At 40.6% G+C, this 26,829-nt stretch overlaps 1 protein-coding gene and 1 pseudogene across 9 annotated transcripts in view; one reads left to right on the top strand and one right to left on the bottom strand.

Moving 5' to 3' along the window:
- DOCK7 (dedicator of cytokinesis 7) overlaps window positions 1-22,737 on the bottom strand; it is a 189,822-nt gene extending 167,085 nt beyond the window's left edge. For 2 of the 8 annotated variants that reach the window (XM_027537048.1, XM_027537051.1), the window contains exon 1: window positions 22,392-22,706. In XM_027537048.1, coding sequence (XP_027392849.1) covers window positions 22,392-22,429 — 38 coding nt within the window. In that variant the 5' untranslated portion in view covers window positions 22,430-22,706. Of the gene's footprint in view, window positions 1-22,391 lie in introns of all 8 variants that reach the window. The other 6 variants (XM_027537049.1, XM_027537052.1, XR_003510343.1 and 3 more) reach the window with 5 other exon arrangements.
- On the top strand, window positions 9,832-15,633 carry LOC113882466 (annotated as a pseudogene). The gene is made up of 2 exons (XR_003508380.1): window positions 9,832-9,996; window positions 15,125-15,633. The product of XR_003508380.1 is annotated as a 60S ribosomal protein L23 pseudogene (transcript).
- Window positions 22,738-26,829: the final 4,092 nt, after the last annotated feature.

Genomic DNA, 26,829 nt, shown 5'->3' with positions numbered 1-26,829 from the left:
TTCCTCCTGCCCCCAATCCCTCCCAGCATCAGAGTCTTTTCCAATGAGTCAACTCTTTGCATGAGGTGGCCAAAGTACTGGAGTTTCAGCTTTAGCATCATTCCTTCCAAAGAAATACACCAATATAAAATTAAAAGTTTAAAAACAAGCAAAAACAAACCTGTATATCTAATATCTAGATCACAAAAAATACAGAGAACAGTATTAACAATACCAAAAAAGGCAATCAGACAAAAAACAAAAGAAAAGTCGTGTCTCTTTAACAAGTCAATGTGATGAATAAATAAACACAGTGGGCTAAGCTTTAGCACAAAAAAGACATAAGGCTAAAAATTAAAGTCTATTCAAAAAGAGAAAGAAAGACTTAAATATAACCAAATACAATGAATAGTTCTTAACTGGATCCTGGTTTGAACAAGATATTTCTAAGGATAATGAGAAATTTGAACATGGACAAGGTATTACATAATTAAGAATTAGTGTCTTTTTAATGTGGGAACAGTATTATAATAATGGAAGAAAATGTCCTTATATTTTAGAAAGGCAAATGAGGTCTATAATTTACCTTAAGGGCTTAAAACTCTTCAGTTATTACTGCTCTGCCTTAACAGAGAAAACTAGAAAACTAAATATGGAATACAGGTATGGCAAACACTCTTCAAGAAGTGTATCACATCCTCTGTACATTCCTGACTGGTTAATCTGCCTCTTTTACTCAGGTCAGACACTCATCCTCTGTGCTTTCAAAGCACTGTGTTTATCCTCATTCATTCAAAGTAACGGAGTTTCCAGGAGGCTCGTTCAGATAGGTGGCGGACTAGTCAGACTGTTTTCCATGGTGGAATGAGAACCTGGCCTTGCAGACAGAGTTTGATTTCAGCAATGGGAAAACCCAATGTTTGTAAACATTATCTTTGAAAGAAGCACATAAATTGCAATGTAGGTTTTTCTAAAATGGTAGTAATGCAACCCACAAACGTAAAAGTATGGTGGGGGAAAAAATAGTCTGGTGAAATATGAAAGATTTGGCTTCTCAGACCTGGCACACTCACTTTTCAGAGGTACCTTTGCAACCTCCTTGAAGAATGACTGAAGCCAAGGAAACTTTAATTCTGACAGGAGTATGTCTCTTTTTCTGTATAAATGTCTCAAAAGAGGTTAATTTCTGCCATTAAAGAAAATGTGTACTGTTTTTAACTGTCTGGCGGCACTTTCCTATCAAAAGCTACCTCATTGTGATAACTGAGCAGATAAATAGTATGTATCAAACTGTTCTGAAATCTACTTACCTGTCTCCTTACAAGGAACTAAGCAATTAGTTTTACCTAGCTTAGCACCCTCTAGGAGAGTGCCTAGAACACTCTGGTTGCTTAATAAAGTTTAAAAAGCTGAAGTGAAAAATATGAGACTATAGAGAAATTCGGAAAATTCAACAGTGGCCACAGAACTGGAAAACGTCACTTTTCATTCCGATCCCAAAGAAAGGCAATGCCAAAGAATGTTCAAACTACTGCAGAATTGCACTCATCTCACACGAGAGCAAAGTAATGCTCAAAATTCTTCAAGCCAGGCTTCAGCAATACGTGAACTGTGAACTTCCAGATGTCTAAGCCGTATTTAGAAAAGCAGAGGAACCAGAGATCAAATTGCCAACATCCGCTAGATCATCAAAAAAAACAAGAGAGTTCCAAACAAACCTACTTCTGCTTTATTGACTACACCAAAGCCTTTGACTGTATAGATCACAACAAACTGTGAAAAATTCTTCAAGAGATGGGAATACCAGACCACCTTACCTGCCTCCTGAGAAGTCTATACCCAGGTCAAGAAACAACAGTTAGAACTGGACATGGAACAATGCACTGGTTCCAAATTGGGAAAGGATTATGTCAAGGCTGTATTTTGTCATCCTACTTATTTAACTTACATGCAGAATACATCATGCAAAATGCCGGGCTGGATGAAGCACAAGAAGGAATCAAGACTGTCAGGAAAAATATCAATAACCTCAGATATGCAGATGACACCACCCTTATGGCAGAAAGTGAAGAGGAACTAAAGAGCCTCTTGATGAAAGTGAAAGAGGAGGGTTAAAAATCTGACTTAAAACTCAACATTCTAAAAACTAAGATCATGGCATCCAGTTCTAGCACTTCATGGCAAATAGATAGGGAAACAATGGAAACAGTGAAAGACTTTATTTTCTGGGGCTCCAAAATCACTGCAGATGGTGACTGCAGCCATGAAATTAAAAGACACTTGCTCCTTGGAAGAATAGCTATGACCAACCTAGACAGCATTTAAAAAGCAGAGACATCACTTTGCCAACAAATGTCTATCTAGTCAAGGCTATGGTTTTTCCAGTAGTCATGTATGAATATGAGAGTTGAACCATAAAGAAAGCTAAGCAACAAAGCTTTTGAACTGTGGTGTTGGAGAAGACTTTTGAGAGTCCCTTGGACAGCAAGAAAATCAAACCAGTCCATCCTAAAGGAAATCAGTCCTGAATATTCATTGGAAGGACTGATGCTGAAGCTGAAGCTCCAGTACTTTGGCCACTTGATGTGAAGAACTGACTCATTTGAAAAGACCCTGATGCTGGGAAAGATTGAAGACAGGAGGAGAAGGGGACGACAGAGGATGAAATGGCTGGATGGCATCACCGGCTTGATGGACGCGAGTTTGAGCAAGCTCTGGGAGGTGGTGATGGACAGGGAAGCCTGGTGTGCTGCAATCCAGGGGGTCACAAAGAGACAGACACGACTGAGCGATTGAACTGAGCGAAAAATTCATAATTCCTCTTCCCAGTAGTTCAGTAAGAATGCTAGAATGGAACAACTGATATGAACTTCTTGAGAGCAGGAATTACATCTTATTAATCTTTACATCTTCAGTGTCTAAGATAATGAGACAATGGCAGGGGGAGAAAGTAGAATGGAGAGACAAGTATAAGAGTGGAGAAAAAGAAAGGAGGTAAGAAAAAAGGATGAACTTAGAGACTACCCAGTATATGAACTTTCCAAATGCTTATCGAAGTAAACTAACCTATAAGTATTGTTGGTTTCTAATTGATTTAAAGGAGACAAGAAGTATATCTTTTTATCTATTACTGCCAAATAATCAGGTAAGTGCTTGCTGGGGAGGAAAAAAGTCTGAATCAACAGAGGTGTTCTAAATGTATGTAACTTTTTCTTTAAGAGCCTAGTAACATCATTATGATTCCATTTGTTAAGTGGTAAGTTTAAAAACTACTACTGAATCATAATGCTCTCCTATTCTATGTGAATCTCTTCTTTTTAACAATGTGTTAATAAGACAACATGTTTACTTATCTCAAAGTAGTCTCTAATATGTCTTTAGCAAATCTGCAAAGGGCTGGTTCCAGAACTACACTTAAAACTCTTTACCATTACATAAATACAGTTACTATGAGAAGTAGGGAAAATAAGATTTCCCACTATGGAGAAAAGGCAAAACAAATTGATAAAAGAAGATATCTTTTTTTAAAAAAGGAAAATTCACATGGTACTGGGGCATCCCAGGTGGCACTAGTGGTAAAGAACCCACCTGCCACGGCAAGAGACTTAAGAGATGAGATGTAAGAGATGCAGGTTGGATCCCTGGCTGGGGAAGATCCCCTGGAGGAGAAGCCTGGCAGTGCATGGGGGTCGGAGAGTCTGGACACAACTGGAGTAACACAGCACGCACACACATACATGGTATTAAAAACTCAAGCTTGCACTTCCCCTGGTGGTCTAGTGGTTAAGACTTCATGCTCCCAATACAAGGAGCATGGGTTTGATCTTCCCTGGTCCAGGAAGATCCCACATGCCATGTGGTGCGGCCAAAAATAATTAATTAAATAAATCTCAAACTTTACAAAGAAGTAAAAACAAAAGGTCTATTTCTCTACCCTTTCCAATCCCCAATCCCATTCCCCACTTAATGTTTTCTTAGGGATCCTTCAAGAAAAAGATGTGTGTATATAAGAAATTATTACTTTTTAATACATATAACATCATACATAACCTTTTCTTGGTATCTTACATTATACACTTAATATATCTTGAGAATCTTTCCATATCAGCACATAAAATTAATAATAATATTCTATCAATGTTTACCAAGCACTTACAATGTGCCAGATGTTGTTTACAGTGTTAAATTTCTTATACCTCATTTAACCTTCAGAAAAACTCTATGAAGTGGGCACTATAAGAGGACACTGAAATTTCAAGAAGTTCAGGTCACATTAATCAATAAGGAGTAGCCCTAAGATCTGAACTTAGAGCACTTACTCTTAACCACTGTTCTCCTCTTATCCAACATTGACTCCATGAAATGGATAAGCTGCAACATATTTAACCACTCTCTACTGGTAGACATTTAAGCTATTTCTGGTCTGCAAAGTTCATCATTAGAATGTAAGCTTCATTGAGAGATTTTGGTCTAAATCAAGAATTACGGGCGATTTTTACTTTCTCTTTTGGGCCTTTTGTATTTCCAAATTTCCTGCAGTACTATATACTAATCTACAGCAAGAAAAAATAGACATTTTTAGATAAATTTCAAAAATAGAGCAACCTTCCCAAGCTTATAAGGTAGATGCTGGGTTCGAATTCAGATCCATAAAACTCTGAGGGCCTCTTTCCATGGAAGAGTTTCCAAAGGTAAATAATTCTAATTATAGTTCATACTGGGCTTCTCTGGTGGCTCAGTGGTAAAGAATCCACCTGCCAATGCAGGAGACATAAGTTCTATGCCGGGGTCAAGAAGATCCCTTGGAGAAGAAAATGGCAGCCCACTCCAGTGTTCTTGCCTGGGACAGTCCCATGGACAGAGGAGCCTGGCAGGCTACAATCCTTGGGGTCACAAAATAGTCAGACACAACTTAGAGACTGAATGACAACAAATATTTCATATTAATGATTTCTCTATTCTCCAAAATCTAGCCTATGAGGTCAGTTAAAGATACCCAGCGAAAATGTCTGATACACATTAACATATTAATAGGAACACTATAATAATTACTACCACTGGTACGATCTGTTTCCTATCTTTCATGAATGGTTAAATAAAACTCCCACCTGAGGCGCTGTCATTCCTAAGTTATCCTGCATTAAATTCTTTATGAATCTAGGTCCAGAGAGGACCAGTAACGACTAAAAGTCCAAGAAAACAAAAACACATACAGGTTGATTTGTGAAACCAAAGAACAGAAATAATCCTTCTCTATAATACACTTCACATTTAAGTCAGAGTTCCTTTAGGGGCAGAATGAAAAAAAAAAAAAAGGATGTCAGATGACTCATGTATCCCATCTGACACTATCTGGGGATAATATTTAAGTTAAAGATTCAGAAAGCACTGTATTAAAAAGACTTGGAGGTCTCCATCATTCTGATCTACAGCATTTCACTATTATCTCAATTTCCTCACCTAAAACATGGTGGTAACAATGCTCCCTACTTCATGGAACATATTAAACATAGAAAAAAATTTAAAGTCTTAGTATTTGTAAAAATTATCACTGAACTTAAATTGGCAACTAAAAAGAAAACTGAAGGGGGAAAATCCGTACTGTAAAAAGTCAATCCTCCCAAAAGGAGATAAATATACCTTAATTCCACTAGTTCAGGAAAATAAAGCCAAAATCTCCTTACCCATAAATTCTAACACTGTATACCAAGATAAGATAACATACAAATTATATTCTGGTGTAAACTGTATACAATTAGTTGCTAAACTCTGTTCATCTTAAAGACTTCTCAAATCTTTGTCCCCTGCTTCAGTTTCCTACACTACCTGCCTCAGTTCAGTTCAGTTCAGTCGTTTAGTCGTGTCCAACTCTTTACAACCCCATGGAATACAACACGCCAGGCCTCCCTGTCCATCACCAACTCCTGGAGTTTACTCAAGCTCATGTCCATCGAGTCGGTGTTGCCATCCAACCATCTCATCCTCTGTCGTCCCCTTCTCCTCCTGTCTTCAATCTTTCCCAGCATCAGGCTCTTTTATAATGAGTCAGTTCTTCACATCAAGTGGCCAAAGTACTGGAGCTTCAGCTTCAGCATCAGTCCTTCCAATGAACAGTCAGTGTTGATTTCCTTTAGGATTGACTGGTTGGATCTCCTTGCTGTGCAAGGGACTCTCAAGAGTCTTCTCCAACACCACAGTTCAACAGCATCAGTTCTTCGGTGCTCAGCTTTCTTTATAGTCCAAATCTCACATCCATACATGAATACTGGAAAAACCACAGCTTTGACTAGATGGACCTTTGTTGGCAAAGTAATGCCTCTGCTTTTTAATATGCTGGCTAGGTTGGTCATAGCTTTTCTTCTAAGGAGCAAGCATCTTTTAATTTCATGGCTGCAGTCACCATGTGCAGTGACTTTAGAGGCCAAGAAAATAAAGTCTCTCACTGTTTCCACTGTTTCTCCATCTATTTGCCATGCAGTGATGGGACCAGATACCATGATCTTAGCTTTCTGAATGTTGAGTTTTAAGCCAATTTTTTCACTCTCCTCTTTCACTTTCATCAAAAGGCTCTTTAGTTCTTCTTCACTTTCTGCCATAAGGGTGGTGTTCCTCTGCATATCTGAAGTTATTGATATTTCTCCCGTGAATCCTGATTCCAGCTTGTGCTTCATCCAGCATGGCATTTCACATGATGTATTCTGCATGTAAGTAAAATAAGCAGGGTGACAATATACAGCCTTGACATACTCCTTTTCCTATTTGGAACCAGTCTGTTGTTCCATGTCCAGTTCTAACTGTTGCTTCTTCACCTGCATACAGATTTCTCAGGATGAGGTCAGGTGGTCTGGTATTCCCATCTCTTTCAGAATTTTCCACAGTTTGTTGTGATCCACACAGTCAAAGGCTTTGCTGGAGTCAATAAAGCAAAAGTAGATGTTTTTCTAAAACTCTATTGCTTTTTCGATGATCCAACGAATGCTGGCAATTTGATCTCTGGTTCCTCTGCCTTTTCTAAATCCAGCTTGGACATCTGGAAGTTCACAGTTCACATACTGCTGAAGCCTGGCTTGGAGAATTTTGAGCATTACTTTGCTAGCATGTGGGATGACTGCAATTCTGCAGTAGTTTGAGCATTCTTTGTCATTGCCTTTCTTTGGGATTGGAATGAAAACTGACCTTTTCCTGTCCTGTGGCCACTGCTGAGTTTTCCAAATTTGCTGACATATTGACAGCAACACTTTCACAGAGTCATCTTTCAGGATTTGAAATAGCTTAAATAGAATTCTATCACCTCTAGTAGCTTTGTTTGTAGTGATGCTTCCTAAGGCCCACTTGACTTCACACTCCAGGATGTCTGACTCTAGGAGAGTGACCACACCATCATGGTTATCTGGGTCATGAACATTATCTATAACATTATCTGTTACATAACATTATCTGTAGGTAGGTAATAGTTAAATGTTTAACTTAAACTTTTATAGTTAACTTAAATAGTTAAACTTAATAGTGACAGCTTTCCTCCTAAGACTGGAATGAAAGCAAGGATGTGCATTCTCACCATTTCTATTCAACACTATACCGAAGGATCCAGGCAGTGTAATTCAGGAAAGGAGAAAAGGAGGAAGGAAGGAAAGAAGGAAGAAAGGGAGAAGGGAAGGGAAAGAGGGAGAGAGAGAAGGAAGGAAGGAAAGGGAAGAAATTAAAGGCACTAAGATTGGAAAGGAAGAAATAAACTCTTTACTCACAGACAATACATCCTATAAGCAGAAAAGTTTAAGGAATCCACCAAACATTTCAAGAATTAATAAATGAGTCCAACTGGATGCTTGGGGCTAGTGCACTGGGACGACCCAGAGGGATGGTATGGGGAGGGAGGAGGGAGGGTTCAGGATGGGGAATACATGTATACCTGTGGAGGATTCATTTTGATATATGGGAAAACTAATACAATTATGTAAAGTTTAAAAATAAAATAAAATTTAAAATAAATAAATAAATGAGTCCAGCAAGGTCAGAAGATACAAATTTAACATTCAAAATTCAACTGCATTTCTACATACTAGCAACAAACTCACCAAAAATAATTCTTTAATTCCATTCATGGTAACATCAAAAACAATAAAATACTTAAAAACAGATTTAACAAAAGTGTAAGACTTACACACTGAAAAATTTTACTAAGAGAAATCAATAAAGCTCTAAATAAATGAAGACACAGCCTGTTTTCATGGATCTGAAGACTTAATATTGCTGATGCCAACTCTCTCCAAGATAATCTACAGATTCGATGTAATCCTTATCAAAATCCTAAAAGAATAGTTGCAGAATTGCCAAAATTCATGTTGATACTGATTCTAAAATGCTTGCAGAAATGTAGAAAACAATTTTAAAAAAGAAAAAAAAAGTTGAAAGACTTACACTTCCGGCTATCAAATTTTACTGTAAAATAACAGTAATCAGAACAGTTCGATATTGCAAGGACAGATATACAGATCCATGATTTCTGACAAAGTATGAAGTCAATTCATACCTTGAGAAGATGGTCTTTCCAACAAAGACTACTGCAACAACTGGACATTCACATGCAAAAGATGAATTTAGACCCTCATCTCACACTATGCACAAAAATTAATGCAAAATGGATCATAAACCAAAAGTAAAAGCTAAAACTTCTAGAAGAAAACAGAGAAGGAAACCCTAAGCATGAATTATGCAGTCTTAGATAACAACACCAACAACATAATCCACAAAAAGAAAATTACTGAATTAAACTTCATCAAAATTTAAAGTCTTTGTGCTTCAAAATTCACCACTAAGAAAATGAAAAAACAAACCAGACAGGAGAAAATATTTGCAAATCATGTATCTAATAAAGGGCCTGTATCTAAAATGTATAAAGAACTCTTACAACTCAAAAACAAGATAAATAATCCCTTCAAAATTGAGCAAAAGATTTTAATAGATATTTCACCAATAAGATATGTAAATGGTTAATAAGCACAGGAAAAATATCACTAATCATTAAGGAAATGCAAATCAAAACCACAATGTCAGTACCAGTACATGACAAGCTTTGAAAAGCTATACTAAGTGAAAGAAGCCAGACACAAAAGGCCATGTATTACATGATTCCACTTATGTGATACTTTCAGAAAAGGCAAATTTAGAGAGAAAGTGACAGACTTAGAAGTATATTAGGGGTTGCCGCAGCTTGGGGTGGGACTAGGGAGTGACTGTAAACTGGCACAAGGGATCCTAGGTGGGCATGAAAAAGGTCTAAAACAGGATCCTGAGTGATGGTTGCACAACTTTGTAAATTTACTAAAAATCACTGAATGATACACTTAAAATGAACTAAGTATATGGTATGTAAAGCATAGCTCAATAAAGTTGTCCTGTTTTGTTTAAAGAAAAAAAAAAAGAGGACTTCCCTGGTGGTTCGGTGGTTAAGAATCTGCCTGCCAATGCAGGGGACACAGATTTGATCCAGGAGGATTCCACATGCCATGGAACAGCTAAGCCTGTGCGCCAGGACCACTGTGCCTGCGCTCCAGAATCTGTACTCCACCACCACAAGAGAAGCTACCGCAGTGAGAAGCCCATGAACCACAACTATAGAGTGGGCCCCACTCACTGCAACTAGAGAAAGCCCACGTGCAGCAACGAAGACCCAGTGCAGCCAAAAATAAATTAATAAAATATAAAAATAATAACTATAAAAATTAAAATAAATGTAAAAAAAATGTTTTTACGAGTTTGGATATGATTGGAACTACTCTGTGTAGATAAGAGGAAGAAACTGCTTACAGTGAGAAAAAGAATGTTGATGATGGGAAAAAGAGAAGAGTTGGGATGAAGTCACTAAGAAAGCTTTGGACCCTGAGGCCCCTTACCACCATCTCTGTATCTTTAGCAAAGTTTCTGAAAATCAATAATAGGCTGATATGCGCAGAGGAGTGCAGTTTTCTGGTGTCACAGGACAAATATGGAACACCTAAGGATGAGGCAGGAGTGCAGGTACAGAAAGAAGCATGGGAAAGCCAGAAAACAAGAACCAAGCAGACCTCCTTGGGAGGTGCAAGCTGCCATTAAGTGAAAGTCACTCAGTCGTGTCTGACTCTTTGCGACCCCATGGACTAATCCATGGAATTCTCAAGGCCAGAATACTGAAGTGGGTAGCTGTTCCCTTCTCCAGAGGATCTTCCCAACCCAGGGATCAAACCCAGGTCTTCAGCATTGCAGGCAGATTCTCTACCAGCTGAGCCACCAGGAAAGCCCAGAGTTGGCATTAAGGTGAGAGCTAAACTTAAAGTTAAGAGACGGGATCCACAGCTGGCATCAGGTTACCCTGGTTTTCTTTTTGTACTTCACCAGCTACATTTAAATTTTAGCAGGTAGTCGAGCTGACTATACAGCTATATATTTAAATGATTATAGTGATGCTGCTGCTGCTGCTGCTGCTAAGTCGCTTCAGTCGTGTCCGACTCTGTGCAACCCCATAGACGGCAGCCCACTAGGCTCCCTCGTCCCTGGGATTCTCCAGGCAAGAGCACTGGAGTGGGTTGCCATTTCCTTCTCCAATGCATGAAAGTGAAAAGTGAAAGTGAAGTCGCTCAGTCGTGTCCGACTCTTAGCAACCACATGGACTGCAGCCCACCAGGCTCCTCCATCCATGGGATTTTCCAGGCTCGCAGAGTACTGGAGTGGGGTGCCATTGCCAACTTCAAATGACTAATTTCAAAGAATATCAGTTGTTTTGGGGACCAGCTCTCTGATCCTCCTTCTTTTGGTTATAAACTCCTTTTTGATAAGGAACTCATTCTTTGAGGTTGAGTGTTGCTGACACCATCATATCTCTCCCCCAAGCCACAGAGGACATACTACCCAGGGACTGGTCAGAGTCCCCTGCATCCCTAAATTAATAATTGGTTCAAGGAAGGATTATAGTAATGTGATCCAAGCCAGACCAATAACTGAGTTCCTAAACCTTTTCTGCCACAACTAAACTTGCAGGATTCTAGCCTGGGACTGTCAATTCCCACTGTAACCCTTTTATTACAACTCTGTGGAAAATCTAGCCAAGACAAGAAGATAAGAAGCTTATATTAACATCACTGGACTGAATTAACCACTGGACCGAATGTACTCAGTTACATTAGTCAGCAACTTTTTGTATGTGCAAATTGATTTGAGGTTCTGTCACTTGAAACCAAGAAGTCTCTTCTATAAAAGGCCACTGAAAAAGTAGGGGGACATCTCGAGTGGTTGACAAAGGGGTCCAAAAGATGCAACCCAGAAAGGAAAGGGAAGTAACTCTGAGTTAGAAGACTCAGGAGAAAAGCAGGTAGATAAATTTCCTCTTCTTTCAGAATCCCATCTGCAGATCTGAGGAACTGTTCTGCTGTCCAATGATAACCTGTATGGCCTAGCAAGCACACGTGCCGAACAATCTCTTCCTAGCTCTTTGTGAAGCAGTGGCCAACGAGATAAGGTATTACCTTACATTGTTTCCCATCTATCTCTGCTTCACTTCCCTTTTCTCTTGTAATGCTCTAGGATTATGCCTCCCAGAAAAAGTCTTAACTCTTTATCTTTGTCTCAGTATCTGTTTTCTAGGGAACACAAACCAAAAGATCTACAAAAACCTACAGTAACCATAAGGCTTAATACCAAGTGAAAACACTTTGAGATTATAAACAAACTGAGGATGTTGTTGTTCAGTCACTAAGTTGTGTCCAACTCTTTGCAACCCCATAGACTGCAGCATATCAGGTTCCCCTGTTCTTCACCATCTCCCAGAGTTTGTTCAGATTCATTCCATTGAGTTGGTGATGTTATCTAACCATCTTATCCTCTGCTGCCCCCTTTTCCTATTGCCTTCAACATCAGGGTCTTTTCCAATGAGTCAGCTCTTAGCATCAGGTGGACAAAGTATTGGAGCTTCAGCTTCAGCATCAGTCCTTCCAATGAATATTCAGGACTGATTCCCTTTACAATTGACTAGTTTGATCTCCTTGAAGTACAGGGGACTCTCAAGAGTCTTCTCTAGCACCACAATTCAAAAGCATCAGTTCTTCAGTGCTCAGCTTTCTTTATGGTCCAACTCTCACATCTGTACGTGACAACTGGAAAAACCATAGCTTTGACTATATGGATCTTTGTCGGCAAAATGATGACACTCAGTACTAACACAATGTTGAATAGAAATGATATTAAAAATCTATACAGTAATGCAAGGTAATAATCTGCAGATCAACACAAAAAAATAAACCAGCTACAAGTTTCAAAAAGATACAACAAAATCCTTGGTTTTCATATGATACAGCTATGTACATAGAATAAACAAGGCCACAGGGCAATAAGTAGGTTGACTGCAGCCTAATCTTCCCGTTCAGCTTTAGTCCGTCCTGTAACAGAGGTTTATCAAGTACAAAGTTGGAATATTAAGCCTCCTGAAAAAGACTGACCCTGTGTTTTCCTGAGATAATATAACAGTTCTGGTTGAATCAGTCCCACGATGCTGTTGTATAACAGCCTGAGGACCATCCAGAGTTGAAGAGCCTGTGCCCATTTTAAAGAATCAAGGATTATTATTAAATTTCGATTAAAAAATTTTTTTCCTGGGTAAAGAGTATAATTATTTTAATCAATTAATTATTATTTTATTATTTTCTTCAAGATATGCTTTCATTTTTTTACTTGTAAAGAAAAAGTATAAATAAGAAGCAAAACAAAAGATATAGACTAAAAGTAAAAAAACTGGAGCAGACATTATCAGTGTAAAATAGCAACCAATGTCTATAACTAAGTAAAACTACAAATTGTCAGTACATTTTGCCCCTTAAAACCAATTCTTTGTGCAAAATTAATTTGATATAACAAATCTGGAGGGCAAGGCTACCCGTCACTGTACCTAGGTCTATATTTTTTCTTTTTTTTAATTTTAATTGGAGGCTAATTACTTTACAGTATTGTGGTGGTTTCTGCCCTACATTCACATGAATCAGCCATGGGTGGACATGTGTTCCCTGTCCCCTCCCTCCCCATCCCATCCCTCAGGATCATCCCAGTGCACCAGCCCTGAGCACCCTGTCTCATAAAAGAAAAATAAAATAAAAAGGAATACACATTTTTAGATTTAACAAGAGTTTAGCAAGATATATTATTATTTATTAGTCACTAAGTCATGTCTGACTCTTTTGTGACCCCATGGACTATAGCCCCCCAGGCTCCTCTGTCCATGGGATTTTCTAGGCAAGAATATTTGAGTGGGTTGCCATTTCTTTCTCCAGGGTATCTTCTCTACCCAGGGATTGAACCCATGTCTGTCTTCTGCACTGGTAGGCGGATTCTTTACCACTGAGTCACCTGGGAAGCCCAGCAAGATGTATCACTGATATATACCTAAAAATAAATCTAACAAAAGATATGCAAAACCTTGCAGAGAAAACTATAAAATTTCATTGTGTGATGAAAAGTGAAAGTCAAGTCACTCAGTCGTGTCTGACTCTTTGCAACCCCATGGACGGTAGCCTACCAGGCTCCGCAGTCCATGGGATTTTCCAGGCAAGAATACTGGAGTGGGCTGCTATTTCCTTCTCCAGGGGATCTTCCCAACCCAGGGATAGAACCCTGGTCTCCTGCATTGCAGGCAGACACTTTACCATCTGAGTCACTAGGGAAGCCCTCATCGTGTGATATAAAGACCTAAATAAATGGAGACATACACCACAATCATGAATTGGAAACTCAATAATATAAGAATATCATTTCTCCCCCAAATTGATGCATAGATTCAAAGCAATCCCAATCAAATTCTAAAAGGACTGGGCAGTTTCTCATTTGGGGGGGGTGTTTTATTTTGTTTTTTGGAGGATCTGAGGACCATTCAGAGTTGAAAAGCCTGTGCCCATTTCAAAGAATCAAGGATTATTATTAAATTTTGGTAAAAAATTTTTAAAAAAGAAAATACAAAGTGGGTTGCCATTTTGTAGATGGTATACAGTATAGTTGCTTTACAATGTATCTTAATTTCTGTTGTATAGCAAAGTGAATCAGCCACATATACACATATAACCCTTCTTCCCTGGATTTCCTTCCCATTTAGGTCACCAAACTTTTGGGAGCTTTTGTTTGTTTTTGGTAGATTCTAAAATATGCACAGAAATTCAAAAAGCTAAGATCAGCTAGGACACTTTTTTTTTAAGGTGGAAAGAGTTATCCTACCAAATTCCAAAGCTTATTATAATGAAAACTGTTTATAATTAATGAAAAGATGTATAACTAGATCAATGGAACAAAACAGAACCCATAAAAAAGACCCACAAATAAGGACACAAACATATTTATAGAGATGGCAGGACAGATCAATAGCGAAAGGAGAATCCATTCTGAAAAAAATAAAATTTCACTCCATACACATATCAAGTCCAGGTGGAATATAAACCTAAATACAAAGGCGGTAATTACAAAGTTTATGATAAATATATGATATACAAATGACCTCAGGGTAATAAAATATTTCTTAAATAAGACCCCAAAAGTACTATAATTTTTTTTTAGAAAACTGCTATACTGCATTAAGCTTAGTTTTCAAAAGATTCCAGAAAAAGGATTAAAAACAAACCATAGTGTATGAAGATATTTGCAAAATATAAAATCAATAAATAACTAATCTACAGAATATATGTAAGGTACTCACAAAAATCAATAAGAAAAAGAATCCAAAGGGAAGAAACAAAGAAAGAAAATGGCAAACTATTTAATTAGGTAATTTACAAAAGAGTAAATTCAAATGGTCAATAAACATACAAAAACAGGGCTCAATCTCATTAGTAATCAAATAAATATGCGTTAAAACTTTTATAAAAAGATAGCACCATGCATCCATCAGACTAGCAAAAATGAGAAAGTTAGCAAAACCAAGTGATGGTAACTATGTAAAGCAACACTGTGGGAGTGTAAATCTGTACATCTATCTTAGAAAAGTTTGGCACTGCCTAACAAATTTGACAATAAATAAAATTGCTACAACAAGCAATCAAGACCCAGCAACTCCACACCTGAGTATACCCTAGAAAAACTCATGAACACATGTACCAGAGTATATGTGTAGGAATGCTCATAGCAGCATTGTTTCTAATAGTCAAAAATTGGAAACAGTCCTTTTTGTCCCTTTCCGGCCTTCAAGATATCGAAGCGAGGACATAGTGGTCCTCTGGTGCGAAATACCGGATTTCCTTGGGTCTTCCGGTTGGAGCCGTGATCAACTGTGCTGACAACACAGGAGCCAAAAATCTGTATATCATCTCTGTGAAGGGGATCAAGGTTCAATTGAATAGACTTTCTGCTGCTGGTGTGGGTGACATGGTGATGGCCACAGTCAAAAAAGGCAAACCAGAGCTCAGAAAGAAGGAACATCTAACAGTGGTAATTCGACAACGAAAGTCATACCGGAGAAAAGATGGTGTGTTTCTTTATTTTGAAGATAATGCAGGGGTCACAGTAAACAATAAAGGCGAGATGAAAGGTTCTGCCATCACAAGACCAATTGCAAAGGAATGTGCAGACTTGTGGCCCGGGATTGCATCCAATGCCAGCAGCATTGCATGATTCTTTGGTGTATTTGTAAAAAAATAAAAATTATTTGCTCCCCCAAAAGAAAAATTGGAAACAATCCAAATGTCCATCTATTGTAGAATGGAAAATTGTGGTTATGTTTATACAATGAAAAATATTAAGCAATGAAAATGAATGAACTTCAACTGCTTGTAACATCATGGCTGAATCTCACAGTTACAATTTTGAGCAAAAGAAGATAGAACAGCATACAAACATACAATATGATTCTATTTAAATGAATTCAAAAATTTTCTAAATTAAATTACTTATGGATGCATTCATAGGTAGTAAAAATACAGAAAAGCAAGGAAATGGTTATCTCAAATGTCAGGACAGCAGCTTGGAGTACTCTGAACCAAAGGGTAAGATTTAAAAGAGAAAAGGCAGCATATATCAGAAACAACAGAACTGTTACAGAGATGGAAATGAGCAGAGCATTGTGGGGGTCAAGTGAAAACACCAGATTGACTAGTCCAAAATGTAAACTCAAGAATAAGCACAAGAGAAAGACCAGATTATAGATGACTTTTAAAATGCAAGCAGGGGGCTGGATTTAACCCCATAAGAAGTCACTATGTATACATTTTTGAACATAAGTATGCCATGATAAGGAGAAGGCAATGGCACCCCACTCCAGTACTCTTGCCTGGAAAATCCCATGGACGGAGGAGCCTTGGTAGGCTGCAGTCCATGGGGTTGCAAAGAGTCGGATACGACTGAGCAACTTCACTTTCACTTTTCACTTTCAAGCATAGGAGAAGGAAATGGCAACCCACTCCAGTGCTCTTGCCTGGAGAATCCCAGGGATGGGGGAGCCTGGTGGGCTGCCGTCTATGGGGTCGCACTGAAGCGGACACGACTGAAGCGACTTAGCAGCAACAGCAGCATGCCATGATAAAAGCTGTGTTTTAGGGAGAATTCATTTGAAACACATTTGAATTAGAGGAGGGAGGGACTAGATAAGCTACAAACTTATTGTGGTTATCTGTAAGTGAGGTTATGAAAAACGATTCAGGTGGCAGGGTGGTATTCCTTCATACACTTTTTAGATGTCCAGTTTACTCAAGATTATGTGCTAAGCACTGGAGATAAAAAGACCTAGTGTGTGTGTGCTCAGTTGTGTCCGACTCTTTGCAAACCCCTGGACTGTGGCTTGCCAGGTTCCTCTGTCCATGGAATTATAAAGATTAGATGGTAAAAAAAAAAAAAAAAAAAGATTAGATGGTGAAGTAAGAAAGGAGTTCCTCACTTATACTTTTGAAGATCCATCAATGTGGGTGAGTTGAGGATAAGGAGGGATTATTGATGTGTAGTTGCTAAGTTGTGTCCAACGCTTTTGCAACCCCATGGACTGTACAGGAGTACAGACACCATGGAGCCACCAGGCTCCTCTATCCATGGGATTTTCCAGGCAAAAATACTGGAATAGGTTGCCAATTCCTACTCCAGGGGATCTTCCCAACCCTGGGATCAAACTGGCATCTCCTGCGCTGCCAGGCAGATTCTTTACCACTGTGCCACCTGGGAATCCCAAAAAGACCGAGACCAGTCCTCAAAGAGCTCTGAAAGCAGTATAAAAGAGGGGGAACGGAAAAAGGAGAACAAGCATGAGAAATTTAAAAAATAAAATAAAAAACTGTAGCACATGAAATCAGTGATGAACAAAAGAAAAAAGTCAACCATTCCTAATTCTCAAGAGGTCTACAATTCAAGTACACATAAAGTAGCATGGTAAGCACTGCCATATGGCTACAAGATTGACGAGGAGAGCAAGTAGGAAGTAGTCGTGACTATACCACACACATGTGAGAAAGGTGACTATAAAAGAAAAAGGAATGACTGGTTGGCAGCTAGAAATGCCAGAAGACTCGACAGTTCTTTGTTTTATGATGAGAAAGGCATGATAAGCCTTACGGCTTAAGGGAAACATCCATGAAAAAGAAGAGACTGAAGATGCTACAAAGGAAAGGGAAAATTGTGAGATCAAGGTTGGGAGTAGGTGGCAAGATACATGGTCCAAAATACAATAAAAAAGGTAAGTTTTAGGGACAAGACATCTTTCGGGTTCAAGAGAAGGACGGCTGAATGACATACTGGGACAGTCACATGTCAAGGTTAAAATGAAGGACTCATGTGGTATGGAGGCTTCCCATATGCTAATGGTAAATAATCTGCCTGCCAATGTAGGAGATATAAAAGACACAGGTTCAATTCCTAGGTCAGGAAGTTCCCCTGAAGGAGGGCATGGCAACCCACTCCAGTATTCTTGCCTAGAGAATTCCATGGACAGAGGAGCCTAGCGGGCTACAGTCCATGGGGTCACAAAGAGTTAGACACAACTGAAGCGACTGAGCACAGCACAGCACCATGTGATATGGTCCCAAAGTTTTCAGTAAAAGATGGAGTAGGTAAACAGAGATAGTAAATGAGAGAAATTATTTGGAATAAACCTCATTTCAAATGAGAAGACATTAATTAATACAAGATCAACTCTGGACTACTCTAGTCTCCTCCTAACACTACTCTGCAGCTCAGGAGCAAGAAATAGGTTAGATATTCAGCATTAACAGTTAGGGAGATGAGCACAACAGAAGGTCAGGGAGGTGGTATATGTGTCTAAAGTGATGACACAGGCAGCACTGAAACAGTTGATACTATGTGGAAATGATTTACTTTGATCAGGAATGAGAAAATGAATTGAACAAAGTAAATTAAAAGACTGGGCCTATCCAGCCAGGGTTATGAACAGATTCAAGACTAAAAACAACTGAGGTTATAAATAAGCCTATATCCAGAAAATCCCACTCATGTAAGATTTTCCTCAGAAATAAAGATCTGATGAAGTCTTTCATTAAATTCTGATTCTTGGGCAGCAAAATGATACCAAATTAACAAAGATTACAAAAGCGAGGGTAACTCTGGGGATACTAATAGCAGCACTGTTAGAAAATCTAGAACTACCACAGAAAATATCTTGCAGAAAGAAAATACAAATAGTAAGGGTTTAACATCTGAAATCAGAGGACTCGGATTTGAGCCTCAAATAAGACAAATAATCTCATTCTCTTAGTAGGCCTCAGTTCTGCATCTAGATTATAGGAACGGTAAGTAAGGAATAATAGCAGCAGCTAACATTTTTTGAATGCTATGTTTCAGACACAGGTTTGTGTTTTACATGTATTATCTCAATTAATCCTCAAATTAACCCTATAGAGGTTTCTAGCTCCACTTTACTGATAAGCAAACCAAGACAAAGAGGTTAGTTAGATCAACTGCCCAGAATTACACAGCTATCATTTGTATAAGCAGAATTGCAACCTGAGGGATGTGACCTAGAGCCTACCTTCTGTTCTATGTTCTTCTGCCTTCTGGGTTATGAAGATGAGAATGATGTAAAAAGTGTTTTAAGTATACACAAATGTTCATCATTACAGCTGAATATCAAGTGACAGGACAAAATAATCCAAACAAAATGCTAAATCATTTATCTACAAACAACATTCCATAAATTGCACCCATTATACATTGCTGTTGTTCAGTCACTAAGTCATGTCCGACTCTTTGCAACCCTATCAGCTGTAGCCGGCCAGGCTCCTCTGTCCAGGGGTTCTCCAGGCAAGAGTACTGGAGGTGAGTTGCCATTGCTTTCTCCATGAAATCTTCCTGGACCAGGGATTGAATCCACATCTCTTGTACTGGCAAGTGGATTTTTTTCCAACTGAGCCACCTGGGAAGCTCATTATATTTGAGGGAGTGATTACAAAGGTTAACAAAGCATATGTCTTGTTCTCCAAAAGGGGGGAGAACAGACAAGAGGCAGTACTTGACATGAAGTCTGCTTTTCTATGATGAGCTGAGGTTAGTAGTGCAATCAGTGATACAGAATAAAGAGCTTCAAGAAATCATCAAATCACAGCCTCAAAAAAACAACGGCACTAAAAGCAAAGGGCTAGGAAATAACTGAGCCAGAAAAGAGACCAGTATAATTCTTTTTAAAGGTTTTTAAAAAACCATAAACCTTTGAAAAAGAAAAGTAAGTTTTCAGATAGCAACAGGCTTTTCACAGTGCAACAAAGTTCATACAGGTATATCATAAAAAGGAATATTACTTCCAAGAAATGGTCCTAAGCCATTTTATAAATCCCATAATAATTTTTAAAAAGTGATACTTACTGAGCACTCATTATCAAAAAAGCACTTATAAGCACGTCACAGGTATGAATTTATTCAACTCTTGACAACCATCCTATACGGTGAGTCCATATACCATTAATTCCATTTTATAGATAGGGAAAATGAAGTAAAACTGTGGGGAAATAACTTGCCCAAGTTCACTCTATGAGGGGCAGTGCTAGGATGTCAAACCAGGCAGTTTGTTTTCAAACTGTACTATACTTCCCATGGTAGGAAATTAAGAAGCAGAACAGGAATTTATTCAGCCGTATTTTCCTAGGAGGAAAGTATCTTTCATTCACAACGACCAGATAAGCTGTTTTGTCCTCGGTCTTCCCTCCAAATTAAGTCCGAGCATTCCTCCTGAACTATCTCACCTACTCCTCTGCTTTAACTACAGTCTACTTGCTGATTACTCCCAAATCTAGACCTCCAACTCAATCTCTCTTCAGCATCTTAAACCTGTACCAACAGCCTCATAGACATTTCTCTTTGAGTGCTCCACAGCACTTGGAAACTAACAAGTCCAAAACTGAATTAACATCTCCAGTACACCACACTTCCCACTCTCAGGCCCCTTCCTCCTCCTGCACTTCCTTACCTCAACAATTGCCTCTAACCCATTTGCTCAAATCAGAAACTTGGATGTCCTCCCAGACTCTTCAGTCTTCCTCACCTTCCACATTCAGTCACTGCACCCCTATGTCTAAATATCTCTCCAATCAATTCATATATCTTCACTTCTATTGCCTCATGTACTTTTATAACTTTACAAGGCAATGTTAATTTGAATTTTTTGTTGTTTTGCAAAACTGGTTATCTTTTTTTCTTGTGTTTTGTCATGTCTATCTGAGGACAAATTCCATGACTGGAGAACAAACATTGTATACATTTCATACCTAACTCCCTAATGTGCACTTTCTTGATCAGCACAGTGTTCTCAGAGATAAGCTTTTGGCCCTATTTAAGAGAAATTAATACTTAGCATGCATGTCAAATAATACATCTATTTTTAAAGGGCACCACCTTCAGAAACAAGATCAAATTATTTTACAAAAAAAGAACAAAAGTAATAATTTCCTATTAAGTAATAAATTCCTATTAAGTCTATCACAGCTCCCTAGATTATACTACTTAAGAGTTCAGTGATAGCTAGCAGGAGCCATACACCATACTAAAACCTTTACACCAATTATGCCACAATGTTTACAACAAGTCTACGAGCTGGGTACACTTTTTTTAATTTGTTTTTACCCATTATCCAGACCAGCTTAGAACTAAAGCTTAAGAGAACTTAATCAATTTGGCCAAGGCGTCAACTTAGAAAGTAACAATCAGGATTTCAGCCCATGTCATAGACTGAGCCTCTATGCTCTTAAGCATTTGCTATTTTGCCTCCTGAGGAAATGAAATATGTTTTAAAGTTCGAAAGAAAAAACAAATAAGCACAAAGCTTAAAGAGATGTTAGTTTTAAATGAAAAACATAACCAAAATAGAGTAACACTATGGAAGTTCAGATAGTTAAGAAAAGACTTGCTTGGCAGGCAAAAAAATCTTTCAGAAATAACAGTAAACTAAAAAGATCCAGAGTCAAGGAAATAGAATTGTCGAAAAAGTAATATTTTCGAATGTTTCTTTTCTTGTGAATTCATGATTAACAGAATGTCTAGTGTCGTATACATTCGTATATTTCACAAAGTCTACAAATATTAGAATCCTCCACCGTAATTCAGTTTTTAGTTTTAGAGGGGAGAAAGGCGGCAACATTCTCACCACAAGTAGGTAAAAGAAAACTCAGCCTTGATCGTTTACTTTTTACGTCTAGACTCTTAAAACGAGTCAAAGGGCCGGCGTATAAAGAACACTGCCTATCATCCATCTTTCTCCGGAGCTACGAGAAATACAGGGTAATTTACATTCACACGCTACTAGGATCAAGCTCCAGCGTACAATTTGGCAGATCCTGCAGCTGCACACGGAAGGTGCAAAGCACAGGTTCTCAACTTTTTATTCTGGCCGTACATTTTCCATTCTGGGTGCACGCGCCCACTCTGAACAAGACCCCTGGGTGCAAATAGGATTCGTGTCAGATTTCTGGGAAGGGTGAAGGGGCGTGAAGGAGGGGCGGCCTCCCTCCTCCACCAGGAGTCCGCCGCGCGCCGAACCTTTTGTTGGGGTGGAGACGAGGGCGGACCCCCGCACCCTCCTGGGGAGAACCGAGGGTGGGCGGGGAGAGGGAAAGGGCCCCGGCCAGCCCGGGGGTGGGGACACAAAGAATTCGGGAAGCGCGGAGAGGCCAGCCGCCGAGCTTACCCCGCCTGCCTTTCAATAAGCCGCCGCCAAACTCCAGGCCCGGGCGGCCGAGGAGCCGGCGGAGGCGGGCGCGCGGGGCTCTCTGCGCCCCCGGGGTAGGCGAGGCCTGAGGGCCGAGGCAGGAGCGCCGCGCGAGGCCTCGGCAGCCCCGGCGAGTCCCCTCGGCCCCTCCACCCAGCAGCGGACCAGGCCGCGGGATCCCGGCGCCCTGGTCGCCACACCCACCCGCCTCCTAGGCCGGGCCCGGGAGGACTCTCCGGCTCTTCCTCCGGCTGCCGCGGCGCGCCACACGCCCCAGATTTACCTGCTGATCTTCTGGGCGAAGGCGCGGCGCTCAGCCATGGCTGCTAAGGCGGCGGCAGCGGTCTGGGCGCGGACGGGCGGGCGGGCGCGTGCCTCCTCGCTCGCGCTCCCTCCCTCGCCGCCTCCTCCAGTCCCGGCTCCGGACCCGGGAGGCTGGGGCTGGCGGCCGGAGCCGGGAACGAGCCCAGCCGTAATGCTCCTGAGAGACGCGCAGCAAGAAACCGCTCCTCCCCCAGCGCGTCAATCCCCGCGGGAACCCGGGCTTCAGAACGCAGCTCCGGCCCGCGGGAGCCAAGAGGAAGAATGCGGCATGGAGGGACCCAGCCGCCGGCCGTGACCGCACGGCTGCCGCGGGGCCCACATGATCAGAAGGACGCAGAGAGGCCAGCGACCCGGCGAGGCTCAGGAAAATAAGATAACCGAGCGCGTGGGGGGAGCCTAGCTCTCCCAAAAAGGAAGGGAAGGAAATGGAAGTTAGGCTTGGCCGAGGGGGCTGTGCTCTGCCGCCCGGGATGGCTGGGTCCGTGTTCTTGCAGCGCCCATCTCCGAGCAGTTGAAAGCACTTTCTGTTCTGCTGCGACCTTGTGAATGGGGTCTCACTGGATGGGTTTTCTTATAGAAAAAGAGCCAGAAAAGAGCTTTCTCCTGCAGAGGTCACAATAATAATAGTTGCTTGTGGTCCTAAGCCAGGCCCTGGGTTAGAGATTTACACACACGATTTTACTTAATCTTCACAACAGCTCTTGGAAATAAGTTGTTACTATCCCCATTTTAGAGAAAAGGAATTTGGTTCAGAGAAACTAAGCGAGTGGTCGTAGGTCACACAGATGGTAACCTCTTCAACCCAAACTCAAACCCGGAGCCCAAGCCTTTTCTTTGAGGACAAGTGTTTCTGCGGTAATAAGACTCTTCCTGAATCTATTTCTTTCCCCTTTTGAATCTGATTTTCCATTTGTATGTGTTGAACCAGATGAGTTCTGATGTACTTGGCCATTTTGACATTCTGCTAAGTAATCTGAATGTTTACCAAACTGATCTTGCTCATCAAGTCTATAAAATAGGGACTGGTAGAAATCCTGTTTCATTATTCTGTTGTAATCCCTTAGTGTCTAGTATATTTGGCTCCTAATGCATATTTGCTGATTACTAATGTTACAGTGAAACTAAGAAAAAAATACCTTAATTTTAGTAGCTTTCTCTTAACTGTTGCAAGACTTTAATATGTATATTTGTGTTCATGCACGTGTGTGTGTGCTCAGTTGTGATTGTAGCCCGACAGATTCCTCAATCCATGGTATTTTCCGGAATACCGGAGTGGGATGCCAGTTCCTACTCCAGGGGATCTTCCTGACCCCAGGGTCATCCCCATGTCTCTTGGGTCTCTTGCATTGGGAGACGGATTCTTCACCATTGTGCAACCTGGGAAGCCCTCCCTCTCTTTTACAGCTGGCCAATTATCAGCATGGTGTTAGGTCATCTGTACAGTCACACACTGAGTCAGAGATAAAAGCCTCAGTTAGTCAGATCCATAACTTCCTGTCTTTATCTTCTTGTTCTAAGCGCTGTGGAAGACTTCATTCATTTGTATAACAATGCTCATTCCTGTAAAGAGAGTCTATTCAAAAATGTACATATGTAGCCTCTCCCAAAGTGTAGTCCAAGTGTAGTCTAAACTGCTATTCTCAGGAAGTTTGAGTTTGTTAGCAAACATGAAACAGCCTCTCAAGGAAACATTAGTCAAGACTAACACTGTATCTTAGCCTTTAAGACCCCTCCACCCATGATAGGAACCTCATCATATGCTGCCACCTCCTTACTATGTGACCTTGGGCAAGTTACTTGATCTCAACTCTAAAATTGGGTAATAAATAAATTGGTACCTACTTGAGAGAGTATCGTGAGGATTCGTTAATTCACATACAATTCTTAGAACAGAGCCTGGCATATGGTTAAGTACTATATTAGCTGCTGTTAATATTATCACTCTTATTATCATTATTCATCCTAGCCTTAAGCTTGTCCTGGGTGCTTGATAGTCACTGAATCGTTTGTCTGCTCTCATGCTGCCAGCCAGATGTTATATGCCTTTATCTCTGCTCTCCAAACATCTTTTCACTACTCTCTCAGAGAACTAACCACATTCTCCTTTGAATGGTTCTTTGTGTACATGACTCGCTAGTTGCCAAAGTGTCTGAAAGGACATTACATGCACTGTGCAGCTTGCTGGGAACATTTAGAGCAGGAAGAGGACAAGCTGTAAACAGGCTAGACAGAGTCTGGGGAATACTTCAAGTGAGAATGGTGGTCCCTACCTCTGGAGAAGAGCTAGTATCACAGACAAGCCCAGTGTGGCCAGAGTGGGCAAATATTCATGTCCCACAGGAGTCCAATCTCAGGGAAATGTATGGAGCTCAACAGAAGAACTGAGAGGGGAATATTTTTGGTTGATCAGCATCCAAGCTCTCCACGCTGTCCTCAGCATGCACACGTATGCATGTGCGTGCACACACACACACTGGCATCAATTGCCATACTTCTATACAGCTGATTCCCCACCCCAGTTTCAAGGATAAGCCTTGGTTTAGGCCTGGCCAAGCCAACCAGCCCATTCCCCTGGCTTCTGTGTCTGGTTTTGGGATAACCAAATGAGTCAAGCCAAGATGGTTGGGCCCAATCAGAACTAAAAATTGCATGTGTTATACCAGTGGCCTCCACTCAAAGAAGGCCTTCCTAAGAGTGAACTCAGTCACAGCGGAGAAGAAAGCAAAAGATGGAAGGAGAATCCTTATGCATTACTTGAGCCTTGGACTTTGCAGTTACATGAACTAATAATGTGCTGGGGGGAGAAGTGTTGGTTTTGTTTTTTTAGTTTTTGCTTAAGCTAATTTGAATTGTGTTTTCTGTCATTAGCAAATGGGAAAAATTAGTACTACAACAGGAAAAATTCAGGACAGTACATATAAGTTCTAAACAGTATCAGTTCTCAGCATCATGTGAAGACAAGCTATTCATTTCTTTTTTTTTTTTTTTAATATTTATTTGGCTGTACCAGGTCTTTAGTTGTGGCATGCAAACTCTTAGTTGGCGTCCTGTAGGATCTAGTTCCCTGACCAGGGATGGCACCTGGCCCCTGCATTGGGAGCACAGAGTTCTAGCCACAGGAGTATCAGTGAGGTCCTAAGATGTTCATTTCATATGAGGTGGTGAAACTGGGTGGAGTTTACTTCATGTTTAACCCAGTTAAAACTTTGTGGAAAGGCTCATTGGAACTCTGGGAGCACCAATGGTCTAGCCATTGACTAGGGTTCAAAACCCAAGTGCCTCCCTGGTGGAAAGATTCTAGCAAAGGAAGTACTTATCGGGGACCAGGACCAATGTGGCAGCATAGCCCCCAAGTCATTAATTTTAGGTAAGAAAGCCTCGGTACAGTTTTCTCACTAGATAAACAGCTTTATAAAGTCTTTGAAGCAGAAAGACTTAGGGATCAGATCAGATCAGATCAGTCGCTCAGTCGTGTCTGACTCTTTGCGACCCCATGAATCGCAGCATGCCAGACTTAGGGATAGAGAAGGAAAAGAAGAGAAAAAAGAAAGGAAGGTCATATTGGTTTCACATTCTAACTTTTATCAAGCTCGAGTTTCCCCTATTAAAAAGTACTAAGGAGGACAGCAGTTGCGGCAAGGTCAAGGTTCTAAGGCCACAGTACAAACAAGCAGTTTTTGTGTCATGAGGAATAAAGGGGGCTTCCCAGGTGGCAGAGTGGTAAAGAATCCATCTGCCAATGCCAAAGATGAAGGAGACGCAGGTTTGATCCCTAGTTTGGGAAAATCCTCTGGAGGAGGAAATGGCAACCCACTCCAGTATTCTTGCCTGGAAAATCCTATGGACAGAGGAGCCTGGCAGACTACAGTCCATGGGGTCGCAGAGAGTCAGACACGACTGAGCACCCACACAAGAAATGAAGTTTTAGTTTTGCAGGTAGAATATGTTCTCTTTGGAGATTTGGGGGAGGGTGGGGACTGGTTCCTCTTTTTCAGGCTTATGCTTTAATTAAGCACCACTGGATTCATGCAATAAGAGTGACATGGTGTTCCGTCTACTGAAGGCTCTACGAAGGCTAAAGGGGTGTGGCCTGGGGGGAAGGGAGGACTGTGCCATGCCACTTGGGCTTGCCTCAGTCCCAAACGAAGCCTGGGAGTTGGACACAAAGTCCAAGGTGGAGATGCTTTGGCTTGTCCTCAGTCATTTGCGCGTGCATGCTCAGTTGCTAAGTCGTGTCCGACTCTGTGCGACCCCATGGACTGTATCCCCTCAGTCCAGTGGATTTCCCAGGTAAGAATACTGGACTGGGTTACCATTTCCTCCTCCAGGGGATTTTCCCAACCCAGGGATCGAAACTGCACCTCCTGAGACTCCTTCATTGGCAGGCGAATTCTTTA

Source organism: Bos indicus x Bos taurus, chromosome 3, assembly GCF_003369695.1.
Source record: "Bos indicus x Bos taurus breed Angus x Brahman F1 hybrid chromosome 3, Bos_hybrid_MaternalHap_v2.0, whole genome shotgun sequence".
NCBI lineage: Eukaryota > Metazoa > Chordata > Mammalia > Artiodactyla > Bovidae > Bos > Bos indicus x Bos taurus.
The sequence above is the reverse complement of the archived record's forward strand: the minus strand, read 5'-3'. Positions and strand labels throughout refer to the sequence as shown.